Source organism: Dermacentor andersoni, chromosome 6 (genome assembly GCF_023375885.2).
Source record: "Dermacentor andersoni chromosome 6, qqDerAnde1_hic_scaffold, whole genome shotgun sequence".
Lineage (NCBI taxonomy): Eukaryota > Metazoa > Arthropoda > Arachnida > Ixodida > Ixodidae > Dermacentor > Dermacentor andersoni.
In genome coordinates this window covers 3,938,883-3,956,999 of record NC_092819.1, presented here as the reverse complement: position 1 = coordinate 3,956,999, position 18,117 = coordinate 3,938,883, and the positions used below count along the sequence as shown (strand labels likewise).

At 46.0% G+C, this 18,117-nt stretch overlaps 1 protein-coding gene across 2 annotated transcripts in view; it reads left to right on the top strand.

The window, feature by feature from the left end:
- Nucleotides 1-18,117, top strand: part of LOC126521606 (activating signal cointegrator 1 complex subunit 3-like) — a 414,950-nt gene that overhangs the window by 256,365 nt on the left and 140,468 nt on the right. For both annotated transcript variants that reach the window (XM_055065750.2, XM_055065751.2), the window contains 2 exons: nucleotides 2,174-2,316; nucleotides 7,100-7,237. In XM_055065750.2, coding sequence (XP_054921725.1) covers nucleotides 2,174-2,316; nucleotides 7,100-7,237 — 281 coding nt within the window. The remainder of the gene's footprint in view (nucleotides 1-2,173; nucleotides 2,317-7,099; nucleotides 7,238-18,117) is intronic.

Sequence of the window (18,117 nt, the reverse complement as noted above, 5' to 3'; positions counted from 1 at the left end):
ATCAACACCACCAACTTCCTTACGGGAAAATGTGGGGATCAAATCGTGAAAACAGCTTTAAAAAGAATGGTTTTGGGAAACCATTCGTTTTGGCATCTGCAGTGCCCAATCTACATAGTATCAAAACTATTTGACGGAAAATGCATTCTGAGCACCGGAAAGAAATATCTTTCTCAGTGCGGACGGCGACAAAGGAGCTGAAAATTTGTAAAAACACTGGAGTTCACAGGGCCGTGTCTTGTCTTTCCCGTCGCCGAGCTCCTCCATCTTGGTATCATTTGAAAGCTTAAAGGTTTGCGTTTTGGTTCTCGCCCTCCTTGCCTACAATGACTGCATAGAAAAATCATAAGCACACACAAAAAAATCTCAGGCTGGTCACATGAAGTTCGTGATGCACATGGCGCTCCTATTGGCTCAGCGCGCCAATGGTACACCAGCACTTTAAAAGGCGTCGTCTGATCTGCTGTTGCTACGAAAACTGCTATCCCGACGCTGCCGGCGGCAAGCAGTCCTGTCAATAGGCCTCTTTCAAAAACTTCATTGAGCCACTGTTTCTTTGTTTATCACACCATGAACTGTAAGGCGAACTGACACCTAGCAAAAATAAGGAAAAAGTTCCGAAACCAGAATGCAAAGTGCAAGCCCTCTCCTGCTTTCTACAGTGATAAAGACAAGATAGCTATTACAAAGTTCACATGAGTCGCTGTTAAGGTTGTGCCATTGGCAATAAAGCGACAGTGAAGCAAACCATTGGCCTTTGTTGTCGAGCCAACGCACAGATGTCGGTTTACATGCGATACCACAGACGATGTGCTGATGCCTGTTCCTGCGCCTCTCCGCGCATATTTGAGTTCGTGTTCATGTATGCTACATCCTATTTCAACACTAGTGTCTCTGATGTCAACATCAGTGGTGACAGCACACTTATCGCTCATAGGAAGGTGCATGATGTGAAACAGTGTCTGCAGCACAGTTCACATCAAGCCAACGTTGGTCCCGAAACCCCAAGTGTGGCTTCAGGTATGTGGCGCAGGTGAAGTTCTAAAAATTTTTTGCACACGAAAATTAATGCTTTGATGTAACCAATTGCCAGAGATGATCAAGAAACTTCGGGAAACTAACACCACGCTATTTAGGCTGCCTCGCAACATCTCTTGAGTCTGCAAAAATGGCGTAATCATCCTACGTGCCCTATGTTGGCATTGAACCTGGTGCTCTGGCACTCTGTAAGGCTGCATAAAAGCATCTGCGATGAATGAGAAAAACTTGTAAACTTCCGAAGCTCTGCAAAATTGAAAAGCAGAGTCCTAAGCGTTCCCTGCTGTTAAGGATATCAAGTATTATAGTCCTGACAAAATTTTGTACTGGTAAACTGCTTCCAAAAGTTTTGAGGCCCATTTTCGCAAAAGTGTTTTTTTTTTTTTTTTTTGTATCTGCCACCTAACTTGTAGGAGGCTTACTACAACCATCGTGGGACCAGTTTTAATACCATTTGTTTTTTTATAATCCATAAACTGTGCTGCAGTGAAGACAATCACGGAATTTTTGTTTTTACCTACATTCTTTTGTTAAATAATAAAATAATGTACGTCTAAACAAGAATTCTTGATTAATTGTCTTGACAATGTCTTGATCTGCAGCTCAGTGTATAGACCGTGCTGTTTTATTATTTAACGATTAATATTAGGTATTACGCAGTGCAATATGGTCGCATGCATAGAATGCTTAGCACAAAATTATTCAAGCAGAATTGAAAAAATTTAACACTGTCTTGATGTAAACATGACATTAGTAAACATAGAAAGTGATTTCAGCTTTCTAGCATGTTTCATCACTGTGCCAGGCAAGTAATCAGCAGTATGTATGCCAAATTTCAGCACTCTGTTGAGAAACAGAAAGTTAGTTCCAATCTCCTTAGTGCAGGCAGCAAGTTTTGCCACAGCATTGGGCTGCACTGGTCCTTGGAGGGCCATTATCACTGTGTGATATAAGTGCACTGCACTTGATGAAGGCAGACAGAGTGCACAGAGGTTGATGTGCACTGTCTGCTAGACCACATGGCTCATTTGTGTTGCCAGCTCCCTCTGGAGCACTCCACTCGCTGCTCGGCGCGTTGCAGCTGTGTGATAGGGCACGTGCAAGTGTGCAGCACTGTGTTGTGGATATGTTGCAGCCATCCAGCAGCACTCCCCGGACAAACCTGTGCTCATCTTTGTCTCCTCACGACGACAGACACGACTCACTGCTCTCGACCTGATCGCTTTCCTTGCTGCCGAGGACAACCCTCGACAGTGGCTGCACATGCCTGATCACAAGGTATGTGGTTTAAACGTAATACTGTGCAAATGCCTTTTAGGTGTTTCGTTTATTATGCCTATTGAAGGCATTACATAAATTATATTTCAGCTGTGGCAATAGCTTTCTTACAAGAGGTACAAAAATTACAAAAACATGGCAAGTAAAGGATACCGTCAACTAGTGCGATCACACATACTAAAGGGCAGCGCCGTGGCATTACAAGAAAAATAAATTTAGGCCTACTGAAAGTAGAGTGCATAATACTCGGTGCTGATCTTCAGTCATAATGTTGTACCTCATTATCCATGATGACTTTGTTGTGTTTTGTGAGATGTTTTGCTTTTCAGTTTTGGTTGAGCATACGTCTATTATACAGTTAACCTTCGAAATAACGAACTTCATTATAATGAAATTCTCGATATAATGAAGTATTTAACTTTTCATAACTTCCTGTTCATATAACACCATATATTACCACCTCAATATAACGAAGTATGTTTGTATGCACTCTCAATATAATGAAATTTCACTGCTGCCTTAAAGGAATCCCGAGACAATAAATGAAAACTTCCGTGGACGCAGATGGTCAAATGATTGAATTACAAGTGGCTGTTTGCAAACGCACCTCTCGCGCAACAAGAGCGAATGCCGAAGTGGAGCCACATGATGTTTCGCATAAAGTCCAAGTGCGATAAGATGCTGTTGTGCCCCGCTAACTATGTGCTTTAAGTGCGAGTGAAAGTGTCTGTCGGTGAGACAAGAAAGATGGTGGCTTCAAGAGTGCTGCCTTCGCTTGCGAGCAAAAGGAAAGAAGGGGAGGGGAGTGACCTTGCGGTAACGCCGAGTGGGGGGTAAGTTGGCGCGCATCTCTATATCTGGCGCGTGTCCTAGCGGTTGCTGCGCATGGCTGTAAGCGTGACTGAGTGCATACACAATGGCGCAGCCTGCTTTAGAGGTAATCTCCCGTGTGTGCAAAGAGTGGGCGTGCTGAGACAGTGTGGCACTATGTAAGCTGCCTTACCGCACGTTTAGTATTGGAGATTGTGCAATCTCAAATTTCGGTGACCCACTTGAGCGAGAAGCAGACATAGTGTTTCCTCCCCACTGCCAGCACTTTTCCTGATAGCGTCGTCCCAGTGTGGGTGACATCCGTGGTTGCGGAATGCATGGGAAAGCGCGGCTGGCTTCGCTTAATTCATACCACTGATGGGAAGAGATAACCGTATCATTCGTCGCCGACTTCCAAATTCATCAAGATGAATTGCTTTCTCATTAAAATTTGCTTACTTCGATTGCCCAATAATTCAGAAAATTGTGCGGCCCCTTTCCATTGTTAGGAACGGCCTGCCAGGGTGGCAAAGTGCAAGTTACTTCAGCCCATTGCACGTGTTTCGATCCAAACGGGGTGGTGGCGCACTTCAGAGAACTGTGGATAATTGGCAGCCACGCAGCGAGGGGTCAGCTCAGGGGAGTTCTCGAGGGGAGGTAATTGGCGGAACCTCCCCATGCGCTTTTAGAGGCACCAGACAATGTGCAGCGGCGGAGGCCGCTGTGTGAGGTCCGCTCTGGAATTTAGAGATGCCAAATGGGGTCGGGTGTGACCCCAGTTGGCATCTGACCCCAGTTGGCATCCTACGGGGACGCGGGACAGTGGACACCACGACAACCACGCTGCAAAGGTCGTCTGCCTTCGGAGAGAGCGCTGAAACCTGTGCGGCATGTGTGTGTGTAAAACCCCTACCCCCTTTTCACAAAGGCGACCACGGGAACTTTCTACGATGACGTCGAACGGAGTGGTTATAAGCGGCTGTTGTCGGCTGCTAGGGTGTGCTCGTCGTCGTGCTTTGTGCTCGTCAATGTACTCGTGAGCTGTGTGCTCGTTTGCTGTATGCTTCGTCTTGCGGGCGCCATTTGGGAGTCACGCTAGACTGTGTAAATGTATCCCATGTTCAAATGTAATTAATGTAAATAAATCCTGCTCGCCTAAGTCCCGAGGAAGAGTCAAGTTCATCCCTACGACTACGACTGCCAAATCTTACACCATGTAAAAAAACATCTATCAGTGACCCTACTTACTTCCATAAATATCGCATTTCAAGAGAACGAAATTTTGATATAACAAAACAAATTTCACACTTTACCAACTTCATTATATTGAGGTCTAACTGTATAAATATGAGTGCATTTCAGAGTGTCACGTATATACAATAGAACCTCGTTGATACATTTTGGAAAAACACACAAAAAAAACGTACTAATTGGGAAAACATATGACCCACAGTCACCAAAAAATTTGGCAGACGCTACTGTAGTTAACATCTACATAATGCGAAGCATTGTGTGTATCATTTTAGCACAGGATGCCGACATGCACTGAGCTGGTGGGGTGCAAGTGGCCTGAGATGCGCATTTTCGTTTTTGTGACTTCGGTTACCACATTTGCACTCCTCAGTTTCGTGCTGGGTCAGCAGCTTCTTCGAGCGGGCCATTTTGGCAGGAAGTTTTGATGTAGCTACATGGTGAATCATTGTGGCAAGAGACGTCGATGCATGTTGAGCTGGTGGAACCCGAGTGCGTTGGGATGCACATTGTCGTTTTCCTATTGTGCAATGTTTTAAGATGGCTGTGGGAAACTGAAACGAAATTGAGCTGGTGGGTGACGCCAGAATGCAATGCCTACTATGCCACCAGAGTAAAACGGGGCACTCACATTGCAGTGCTTGCAGCAGGGAGCAACGGCACATTTTGGTTATCGTCTGTCAAAAGCATGCAGTACACTTCCAATATCATTGCGCCCCACACACTGGGAAACAGGTGCTTATCGCAATAGGGTTAGCGGCAATAGCTGTGAATGTGGTGGGCAACAAACCGGGAAGAAGTTTGCTGCTAGTACGAGAATTGGGAGCTGTGTGCACCAACGTTTTCACATGAAACAGGTAGGCGAGTATTGCTGGGAAGTTACTGCGGCGACCAACTACTGTTCTGGATTGCACGCGCTTTGCGCCTTTTCTTGTTTACGTGAGACCTAAGGGCTGGAAAACGTATCATAAGATTGCAGTTTGGCGATTTACAGAACATTTGTGCCAAAAGATCGTGTTTTGCAGGAACATATGAACCAGTAAAAAAGCGTAACTGCATGAGGTCATGTTTTGTGTTCTCGATCATGAACATTGGAACTGGGAAGTTGTATCTAACAGGATTGTATCAACGAAGTTCTACTGTACAGTCAAAACCGGCTATATCGAACTTGCTAAGAAACGCCTATCAGTTCGATATAGAGCATAATATAGCGCTCCACTAATCTTGGCCTTCCACTCAGTGCACTAGCAAATCAGCATTGTAACGAAACGCAGGGCTTGCGCATTGAAGAGCTTACTGTTTTGTTTTCTAAGGGTACAATGCTTTGTTACTGAAGTTTTATTGTTCGTTTATGTTTGTATAAGTTCGTTTTATCGGAACAGCACTCTTGCATTTTGGCGAGTACACTCGGTGGCATTCTGCTTTTGAGATCATGCTCGATGCCTTGATTCAAGGCACTGAGCATGATCTCAAGATTTATAACTAACTTATAGCGAAAAATGAATAATATGTTTTTATCGTTACTTTGGTTAGAAAATTTCTTTCAAGCGAAACAATACCATTATGAACCGTTACAGATCCTTCTTTTCTTTTTTTTCGTTCCGAAGCAGAACTGGAATGAAACATTTTTCAGTGGAACGAAACCAAAACCACAACGAAAAACATTTTGTTCCGACACCCTGATTTAAACTGCCACGCTGGGCACTAAACCCCACGAAAAGCGATCTGCTCAGTTCACAACAGATGGGCATTTTTGGTTTCAAAGACAAATCAAGTTTGCTCAATCAGTCATGCTTCAATCTCAAAGTCAGACAAAGTTTATGTAATGTATTGTGCATTATATAAGATACTGCAGAAATAAAATTAGATTTTATGCAAAAATATTTAAGTATAGCTTCGTTTACTGTGCCGCAAATAAGCACCATTAGTCTAAAAATCGAAGTCAATCCGAAGCCTCTACTTCCCATCATTCCCATGTAGGGTGAGGCAATGCTCAGAAGATCCTCGTAGACACTAGCGCCACATTTCCCTCTAGGGTATTTATTTAGAAAGTCTGTGGTGTGGTGTTTTAAGAGCGCAACGGGAAACTGAAACGAAATCAAACTGGTGGCCAATGCCGGATGCCGCCAAAGCGAAACGTGATGCCCACATCGCGCCGCCTGCAGCAGGGAACGGCGGCGCGTTTGGATTATCGCCTAAAAGCATTGAGTGTGCTACCAATGGCACTACGTACCATGTGCTGCGAAATTGGTAGGTGAAGATGCTTATGGCAATAGGATTGGCAGTGATAGCTGTGAATTCCATGTGCGACGACCCCGGAGAAGATTTGCTGGTACTGAAATGAGAAATTGAGCTCACGCAGGCGCTTTCACGTGAGACAAGTGGTCGAGTATGGCGGCGAAGCTGCTGCAGCGGGCAACTTTATACTGTTCTTGATCGCCCCTACCCTGTGCATTTTCTTGTTTATATGGGATCTTGCAGCCGGAAAACGTATCATACAACCAGTTTGGCGGTGCACTGTATGTTGGTGCCAAAATATTTTGTATTCCAGGAACGCATGAACCGGTAAAAAATGAGCGAAACTCTATTTGGTCATTTTTTGTGTTCTCAATTGCGAACATTGGCACCAGGAAAACATGTAACGAGAACGTATCAACGATGTTCTACTGTATTTTGTATATATGTTTATATGTTGTTTGCTTTGCATGTTGACCACATGCAGATGGACTCTGTAATCCAGGGCGTGAATGACCAAAACCTCAAACTAGCCCTAGCCTTTGGCATCGGCCTCCACCATGCAGGTCTACAGGAGAAGGACAGGAGAATTGCGGAGGAGTTGTTTGTGAACCAAAAGATTCAGGTACTCATCTTTAATAAGTGATTTCATTTTACCTTTTCTCTTAGAACAGGCACAGAGATTTGAAAGAGGAGATGTGAGGCTTACTTGCTGAAATTCAGAACAAATTATTTTTTATAACTGCCCATTTAGCTGTGTCCACAAGGTATAGTGCTTAGGTGTATTAAAAGTAGTTAGTAGTCATAGAAGTAGTCATATTACTATGACTACTAACTAGTAATCACAACATATATAGTTCACACAACATGTACCGAGTAGTGGTGTGTGAATATTTGAACATGTCGAATAACAAATTCAATAGTCAATGCAGGTGCACTCAACTACAGTCGACTACGGTTAATTCGACCTTCACAGGATCACTGAAATTGATTGAATTATCCAACGAGTTAAATTAAACAAGATGTAGAAAAAGATGTCAAAACACTGCTGATTCATTTGACAGCATTTGCCCTATCGTAACGTGCCACTGAATTAAACGTGCGCCCACTTTTTATCTGTGCAAAGCCAAAAACGAACATAGAAATAAAAATAAAGCTTCTAAACAAAGTAGTAGTCTAACGCACAGCTAATGTTTTTAGCAAGAAAAGTGGGTAAGGGTTTATGTGTTGCCCAAAGGCGGCCAATGTCCTAAAGTTAGCTTTGCATCGTGGTTAGTTAGAGGCAGCTTTGCCGCAATACATCCGTGTTATGCGAGAAAGCATATGAGCGCTGCGAAAGTGGTTTTGGTTTTGTGTGTGATTGCACCGCGCGGACAATATTTGGCCCCGTTTTCTATCTGTAAAAAAATGGATCACATTAGCACAGGGTATATATTGTAATCGGACATTGTGACCTACGTTTATTGCTTCAGAGTTCTCTTAAGGTGAGCTGAAAGTAGGGGTTTTTGAGGGGAGACAATGTGTGTTCCAATGCATTCACTGTCCCCTAAGCTGCACTGAAACAGAGGGTCACTATGGGGTTATCATAAGGGTCAGCCGCGTGCATGCTGACTAGTCAAGTTCGAATTATGCGGTGAGGGATAATTTTAGTATTGAAATAACGAAAGTTCGGGCACATAGAAATACATCAGCACCAGAGCGGGGCCTTGAGTCTGTATCAAATTAACCGAAAGATCAAATTAAATCGAGTCGAATTAATGAAAGTCTGCTGTATATTGAACCTATCAACCTTAAATTATCTCTTATATTGAATAATTTCTGAACACTGTAAAGTTACAATGAGAATATTTATCCAGAAGTATGGTTACACTGAAGAAAAATAATAGGCACTTCCCATATATCAAACTTGAAAAAATACGAAACTGCCCCATAAGTTGTCCTTTTTGCACGGTGGCTATGCGAGCTACCAACACCCCCTTAAAAAGTAGTTTAACCTGGCTGGACCTGCACAGGTCTGCCGCGCCATGGATGTGCACCACTCTATAAGAGACACGACCCTGTGGGAGTGTTCTGTAAGTGCCCACCTAATGCACAGTTTGGCTGCTGTTGAAGTGCTGATTAGCTGGGGGGAGGCATGTCTCCTTATTACGCATACTTTAGCCAAGCTAATTAGAACTTCAGCAGCAGTCAAAATGGACATGTGCACTAGATGGACATTCGCAAAATAAGCCCCCTGGTCTATACCACAGTGCTTGCTCACACAGCTCATCTGAGTTTCTCATCGTAGCGCTGTTTTCCCAGATGTTGCTTTTTAACTTTTTGCGTGATGGCTAGCACGAAGTGGCTGAATTTGCCATTCACCATGAAGTTAATTAACAGATACTTTCGTATTAATACGCGAGAAGAAACTGCAGGTCATACCATAGCATGGTTCCCGGCCGACATGGACGATGCAACTAACCAAGCGGGTTGCAACCTTAACGAGCGGGCCAACTGCCTGGCGCGTGAATTCACGAGCCGCGCCAGAGCGAGCGGTCCGGCTCTCCCGCAGGATTGCCCCTTCAAAGATAAACTTACGACCTTTCACGAAATTACATCACATTACAGACACAGCAGGAGAAAATTCCCTCCCTCCAGCCCGAAACTGAACAGGGCTCAGGCTGTTACTTTCAGGCTTTCACAGACGAGATCCTACCTCACCCCGAGAGCGCTTGGTTGGATAGACCCGAACTTCCCGCAATCGTGCTCCAAATGCGGTCACGTGTGCTGCTCCTTCGACCATATGCTCTAGCTGTGCCCGTACAATGCGGGCTCCGACTTTCATAACAAGTCCAAGTGGGATGCCTTGCTGAAGAGCTCGGATTTCCCAAACCAACTACAGGCCGTCCAGAGAGCCCGCGACGTCGCGGAGAGTCACCATCTCCCTGTCCCGTCGTGGGCGGAGCCACCAACTTGATCGGGGAGCCTTCAGTTCCCCCCAATCAAGTTCCTCAGGACACTCTAATAAAGTTCTTGTCACTGTCACCATGAAGTCAAGAATGATAGAGACGAGCATGGTGGGATGAGAAATCTGATGTTCCTGCAACATCATGGGCTGACATTCCATAGTGCCAGTTTCCGCATCCCCAGTGACAATAGTGAAATGTTTACCTACGAGTGCCGCAACGCCACTGCCACTTTGGTAGAAGTTTCGAGCAAGTTGTCAGCAAGAAGCCATTGACAGATCAACCGTTGGCAAGCTTGTGTGTGTGGCCAAAAGTGCTGCTACCGTGGGAGAGCTTGAGAACAACTACTTCATCGCTGACATTGTGAATCGGGCAATGATTGAAGGGAACGGTGAGGACAACTTGGATTCTATGGACAGCTGCTCCAATGGGATGTCTGCACTTGTCCTGTTAAGGCACTTCTGTGCAAACATAAAAGGCTACAGTACAGAAAAATATGTGCTTGCCCAGGCAACGAAGGCATTGAAGCAGAATAAATTTTGGCACTATTTTTTGCTACAGTAAGCTGAAAGTGAAAAGAAAGGATACAGAAGGACTCAATTTTTTTAATCGCTACCATATAAAGCCAACAGGCAATCAAGCCAAGGAAAGCATGGGGGTAATGTGCTGTGGTTGATATTGAAATGTAGAAAACAATGAAGAAAAGGGAAATGAAAGCATACAAAAAGATAATTTGTCACTGGTGGGAGCCGAACCCACAACCTTTGCATTATGCGTGCATTGCACTACCTATCAATCGTCCTACAGCGACGGCCACCAATCCGTCCACCAACTTAGTCATTGTGGGGATCGAGGTGCCTTCCCACACCTTGTCCCCCAGCTGGCGTGTTGTGCTTAGCTTGATCTCTCGAAGTCGCTGCCACCACAGTGGCAACATGGTAGACACGGCTAGCACACCGGAAGTAATTTCCTGCACAAACCATGCTTTTCCCTCCTGGGGTCGAGTCACTGCAAACAAACGTCACTGGGACACACCCTGATTGCCTTGCCAAATGGCAGCCCCGGGCATCCAAGCTCTCTTCTGCTGAGCGCTTCAGTGCCGCTACAGATGCTCACAGGCCGCACAACAAGTTGGTTACATGGGATGTTTGCCTCTGCAACTTCTTGTTCTCGCACTTGGTGGGCCACTATCCAGTTAGCCCTAGCGCAGCAGGTGCGCATTCTCGATCAGTCTTACAGCTTTGCCCGCAAGCACCATGACTGTTGCACTGGGGTGCATTTCCACAGTATATATATATATATATCTGAGCGTCCAATCAATCGAACTATAACGCATCTTAACTATATATATATATACTACGTCTATTCCTGGGATTTTTAGCCAGCACCACTCAGAACCATGGTGGGCAAATGTGGAACACCACCTTTTATTTTTTTTTCCCATTGGCGTTGGGTAACATGTGAACTTATGATAGCAGGCATGTGTCTAATAAACCCTCTTATGCTACCTAATGGCATCAATGCTGCCAGATTTGAGACCTTCGCTATAAATGAACAAGAAAAAGGGAAACAGAAGGGCTCGATTATTGTTGAGCACAACCATATAAAGCCAACAGGCAATGAAGCCAAGGAATGCATAAGGGTAATTAGCTGCAGTTTAAATGTAGAAAATAACGAAGAAAAGGGAAATGAGTGTGGGCAAAAAGATCATTTGTTGCTGGTATGGACCGAACTCGCAACCTTCTCATTACGATGCACGCATATACTACAGTTGGTTGTAGCGGATTTGTTTTTGGTTGCGAGGTTGCATCACACACAACCTCGCGCAACCCGCAATCCTACAACAGTCCAACCTGCAAAGCAACCTGGCGATCCTACTAAGTTGTTGTCACTCACAACGGCCAGCTTGTTTAATTCTACTTGTTAAGTGTTTGAATTTCATAACGAATTAAGAGAAGACATGACTTTCTGCTCCTTGTACCTCGTATGCTGTTTGCAGCTTGTGAGTTCTCGACATTTCAGCCAGCATAATCTCAGCGAGTGTCCAAACGGGCGCTACTTGGACATCGCAGAAGCATTGCTGATCTCTCTGTGGAAGTCACAGACCCACGGCTTACCATTTCGAGCATTGGCGACACAGACTTCGTGACCAAGTTTTGCATGCAGAATCCTCAAATACGACTAAGCCTTTCAGCATCGGCGCTTAGAAACTCACGACCAAGCTCATGCAATCCTCGGACCGGTGGCTAAGCATTTCGCACATCGGCACCACAGACTGCACGACTAAGCACATCGAGCGTTGACTACTCAGGCCTGCGGCTAGGCGTTTCGCACATCGGCACCACAGACTGCATGACTAAGCACATCGAGCGTTGACTACTCAGGCTTGCGGCTAGGCGTTTCACACATTGGCACCTTGGAGTGCAGAACTAAGCACATTGAGCATCGACTCTTCGGACCTGCGTCTAGACAGTTCGCACATTGGCTCCACAGACTGCACGACTAAGCACTCCGAGCGTTGACTACTCGGACCCGTGGCTAGGCATTTCATGCATTAGTGCCTTGGACTGCACAACTAAGCACACTGAGTGTCGACTCGATGTCACAATGTACACTATCTGTAAAGAAGCTTGTCCACTGAGGCTACGTACTCAACTGAGGGCCTTTGGTCGTGACGCCTTCTTCAGGTTGTACCAGTGCATGGTCTGATTGCGGTCCAACATCCCAGGTGTGCCCCGTTGCTTGCGCGTAATGGCACTTGGCACGTGCACAAGCTCGCGGGCAGCCATGGAAGCTCACTTTCAATCATTTTCATCACACCAGACGGCTTGCCACCCTGTGATTTTCTCATTTGGTAGACATGGCAAGAAGGGCAAGGACGTCGTATGTGCAAACTAACCGTAGGCGAGCTCAAATTTGAAACCCTAAAGGAGGGCGCCGGTGGATGAGAAGAAAATGTGTATCTGCTCAGATATGCTGTCCATGCTGTCCCGGAAAGAACTCCTCCGCACCCGCTCTCTTCTACACTTCCTTTTACTTGCAATTCTTCAGGCAGGAAGAGTTAACCTTGTGTGTTATTACCAAGCTTGGTTATAGCAATAATGTACAGTTGGCATGTTAGGGCTTGCTTACACGCCTGCCCTTCTATGTCCCGTAGTTGGGCTCGGTGGTGTCAACATTGTCGCCTAATAAACTGCTCACTTCATGGGAACCTTAAACACTTTTTCAACTTATCATCCCTCAAAAAGGGGGCGTACTGATGCAACAGTACAGTTTATCCTAAAGAACAAAGGAATTTTCGCAAATTTCACGACATCCAAAGGGGAAAAGGTGACAAAGCAGCCGGGACGATGTCGCCATTTCTTGTCTCCAAGTGCCTCACAGAGACCATTTGTTGTGGCTATTAAGCTACTAAGATAGCCAGTGGGGATCTACTACAGTAATCTCCTGTTATAACAAAATCGTTTTACTCGAAATATTGTTTTATTCGAAATTTCTTCCAGTCCTGACCCAAACGCATGCATTTTAAGCCGCATTACTCGAAGCACACGAAGAGTTTGACCCGTTTAGAGTGAAGTGGCGAGCAGAGGCATTGCTGCCGCTCAGCAGCGGCAACTTTCTTTACACATGCAGTGCCAAATTAATACTGCTGACGAATAAGTCTCATGCAGGCACAGGACAGGCCACAAAAGGATCAAACCTATGACCGATGATCACGCCTAGTAACGGGTACCAAGCAAGTGCCGAGTGCTCCCAGCTGTTTATTGCAGAGCGAACGGAAGCTGTCGAATTCCATGGAGCAGTGCGCCCGAGCTGTTAATCTCGGACGCAGTCGCATCGCTGGTGACCCCCGTGATAGAATCCACACGAAAATAAAGTTTTCCTGACGCTTTGCAATGCCAGAAGACCGCAATATCTTGGATGCTGAAAAGTGGCCAAAAGACCGTGGGCAGACTTGCACCTAAGCATTCCATGTGGTGCACTCGGTAAGCAAAGCTTTACTGCTCTCAAGAGAACTTCTGGCACTGAAACTTCCCAAAAAGCACAATAGAAGCGTCCCTCTGACTACAAGTACCATGTTCGGTGCAAGGAGCTGCGTTAACAAATCGGGAAGACAACTTCGGGGGAGCCAGTCTAGAAATTTGCTCGCTGCTCGCCATAATTGGCTTGCATCGCAATAAAACACCGCCCCTAGCTTTGTTGCACTTTTGATGGCTCAAATCGACTAATGACTTGCCAAAAACACGAAAAATCCGAGCATCGCCAGCGAGGAGTCAGCCTGTCAATATGGTGGGTCAACGCGAGCTGGCGTTTCCCTGGCGATTTTCTCAAGCTGGTCATGCTCAATTCGTGCTATCCGACTTTAGACAAACGGTCTAAATGCGTGGTAGGGTCATTGAATTTTGTTCCTAGACATTTGTCAATGGCGTGGACGTGACGGTACGCGAACACTGACACTCGAACCGTAGAATTAGCACAGTGTCGTTGACAACGGTGCACCTGCAAACCTAGGGAGAAAATTTCCCAGTTATCATGCAAAGTCTCTACTGCAAAACTGTTCAGTTTTCACGATCGCTCTCCGTACCCACACTGAGCGGCTAATCGTTTTTTGAGCACAACAAACACAGCCTCAGATACGAGCCATGGCATTTGCGGCACTTTCTTGTGTGATACTCTCGTAATCTTCCATGACCTCCGCACCATGACACCCCCCCCCATAAAAGAACTCGCACCTTCGAAAGTCGCCAGCTGCTTTGCGCATGCCGGCTCTTCCCGTGCCGTCATCAGCGACCCTGACAATGGCCAGCCTGACGATGACTGGACTTGCAGCGATCTGTACGAGGCTCTCCATAAAATTGCTGGCCAAGAGGTAGAAGGCGACTTCGAGACATTCACGTTGGCTGACACTGCTGCCCCTGTGGTTGCCCTATCAACAGATGCGGAGGTAACTGACACTGTTGGTGGCCCCGACGAGGATGAAGAGCTGGCGGACGAAGAGCCACGTTAAGTGCCACCTATGGTGCAGATGCGGGGGTACCTATGCCTGCTGCGAAATAAGGATGGGCTGCGACCACGGCCTTGTGCAATACTTGGTCAAATTAGAGCAGGGGTTGCTCTCACCTGTTCAGAACTTGAAACAGCCAAGGCTCACTGCCTTTTTTGCACTTGAATAAAGATTTGCTTCACTGAATACATTGTATCTTGACTTGCTCACAGTTGTGGCACAATTAAAGCTCGACTGCTTTAGCTTTTTTCGAGTGGTCGCTTATATCGAATTACCGCGTTTAACAAATTTTTATTCACCGTCCCGCTGACTTCGTTACGAGAGATTACTGTATTTTAACTCTGGGACAAACTGCAGCACGACAAGTTGAACAACCTTGTAGCATTTGGAGATGTACCTATCACAGTAAGTGCGCACTGAACTATGAACACTGTTTGAGCAGTAATTTCAGAAGATGACTTGATGGACTTGAGCGATGAGAAACTTTTGAATGGATGGAAGGAAGAAAACATAATGAACGTCCAGGGTGTCAAAATCAGATGCAACAACAAAGAACTACCAACAAAACATATAATAAACACATTAGGCTAAAGCACACTACCGGAGACAATAGAAACAGGATACATTTAGATCCGTGCGAAGCCTTACATATGAAATCTGTGACGTTGTTTCAAGTGTCACAAGTTTGGTCATGCTTCCCGGAGCTGTTGAGGGCGACTTATATGCACGAAGTGCGGAACCAAAGATCACTCTGCTGATGTCTGTGAGGCAGAGGCCCATTGCATGAATTGCGATGGTGGCCACCCTGCTCCAGATCTGGTGATACTTGGAAAAAGAATAATCGCTCTAAAGGCCAAAGAAAATATTCAGAGAACCATGTCGGCGTCTTTCTGCATCATTTGCACAAAGCACAACCTTCGCAGAAGTGGTGCTTGTTGGCTGCTCGCGTCACGCCCAGTGAGCATGCGGCGTCACCACCCACCCCCACGGTAGGGGCAGTCAAGGCTGCCCTATCTCCTCTGAACTCCACCACACAAGGTGCCTCTGCAAGCACTGGTAGCACCAACGCAGCTCAGAGGCTAAGGCAAGCCCTTCAACCTCCGAGTTGATGGGCTCAAAGGTCTCGTCTTTCGGGGTGAGGCTCTCATGGCAAACACCACTCACAAGTGCACGTTTCCAACACCCTACAAGAGGCGATGGACATAACATCCAGCCAGACGCTGCAGCCAGTGACCAAGGAGCTGTGCAAATCACCCGACCAATCCAAAAAAGATAAGCCCCCATTACAGGGCCCCAAAAGGGCTCTTCATGCTAAACCAACATACTTTTATTGTTTGATGCACACAGCGCAACTTTATTTTCAATATGGGCACACTGATGTTACATTAGAATGTCAGAGGTCTCCTCCTCAACCTCGATGATGTTCAAGAACTCCTCCATGAATTCAGTCCAAAGGGGCTGGAGCACACGCATCCAGCATCACCGGGGGAGACTTGGTCTCTTGGTGCCCCGACCTCGAACCTGGCGTATAGGATTGCCTGCTGTTACTCATGAGTGACCTCACTTCCCTGACTATCCCCTGTAATGAAGCAAGCCTATTTATTATTTATTACAGAATAGACTTTTTTCTGCAAGTGTTACTCAATGCTTGTAGCAGTAAACATTGTTAGAGTTGGCACCTCTGGTTGCCTTATTTGCTCGGACCAAACATGTCTGCGATTACACGTGTTACGGGTTGAGGAGTACCACGGAATGACTGTGTGTGGCTAGATCCAGAGCTTGCCTTCAGTCCTAGCCTGACGCAAAGCGTACCTCCACAGTGTACGAGAAACCCACTTAAATGCTAAGCATACAAACTTTCTCTGCCAGTATGTTAGTTTTCTTAAAGACTACGACAAGGCTACTGCGTCATCTGGCGATGTTGCAATTCACCATCATCATCATCAGCCTGTTTTATGTTCACTGCAGGACGAAGGCATCTCCCTGCGATCTCCGATTACCCCTTTCCTGCACCAACCGTTTCCAACTAGTGCCCGCCGCAAATTTCCTAATTTCATTGCTCCACCTAGTCTTCTGCCGTCCTCAACTGCGTTTCCCTTCTCTTGGTACCCATTCTGTAACCCTAATGGTCCAACGGTTATCTAACCGGTGAACTACATGACCTGCCCAACTCCATTTTTTTCTCTTGATGTCAATTAGAATATCGTCTATACCCGTTTGCTCTCTGATCCAAACCACTTTTTTTCTGTCTCTTAACGTTATGCCTAGCAATCATCGTTCCATCGCTCTTTGCGCGGTCCGTGACTTGTTCTCAAGCTTCTTTGTCCGTCTCAAACTCTCTGCCCCATGTGTCAGCACTGGTAAAATGCAGTGATTGTACACCTTCCTACAACTATGAAGTTATTGACTACGAACCTGGGACACTGAAACGTCAAATAAGCTGCATTTAATTAAGCCACATTTGGGGAAATTCACCTCCAATAATGAAAATATGGTGACCTGAGGTTATTTTCTGCACACTTAGAATAGGCCACACATATGACACACACTCTTACCTGTTGACCGGGGATGAACTTCCTACCTGTGGCAAAATGTGCCGAGATGCTCACCATCCTCTGCATCTTGTTGGAGTATGGGGAAGCAGACACCCAAAGAAAAAAAGCACTTTCCTTTAGCCTGCTGACAGCAACTCCTAACATTCGACAACGCTTCTTGGCAAAGAACCGTTTTTTGACAGTAAAGCCGTATTGAACTTTTCAAATGATGCTTACACTTTGCAAGTCATAAAGGCAAGATATTCATAGCACATCTTCTCACTGGAGGCTGCTGCTATGATAATACACTTTTGTAGAGCACATGCTTCCAGGCCCTTGCATTCAAGGGTCCTACTGAGGCATGCATTAGTGCTACTAATTAATACCCATATCTTCTGTTTATCATCCCGGCGTTGCATATCATTTTTTACCATAGCACATATCGTACCTCACGTGTCATTATCATAGATTTAATACATATATATTTTATGCACTTTACATTGTTTTTAGGCCTCAATACAATCGTGGTACTGTGAGAGGTGGCAAAGGGCGCAAATAGCTCTCTGGTGGTCATTGCTAAGAGTGTCTTGTGGCTAATTTCCGGGCGGCGGCACGAAGAGGTAGCCGCTGTGCCCACGGTTTTGTTAGGCCGACCAGTCTTGGTGCCATGGGATCCCAGGAGCGGCAGCTACCACAGCCGCTCAGGTCGAGCATCATAGTGTGCTCTATTCTCGTGCGACATGCATGCGAGCTGTCTTTTTCACCGGCTCTGGAGGCGATAGCCGTGCCACTACAGGGCCCCCCTCCTTGTGCGAAGCGTGATCGAAATCCGTTAACAAGTCCAGGTAAAGTCTAAGTAAAGCAGTTCAAGTAAAGTGTGCAGACGGTGCTGTAGGAACACCTAGTGTGGACACAGGGCGCATTGTCTTGTGCGTTGAGTACGTCATTGGTAGAGTCAGGTGCATGCAATCCGAGAGAGATATACCAGGCAGCACTGACAGCGTAGGTTGTGAGCGAGGCG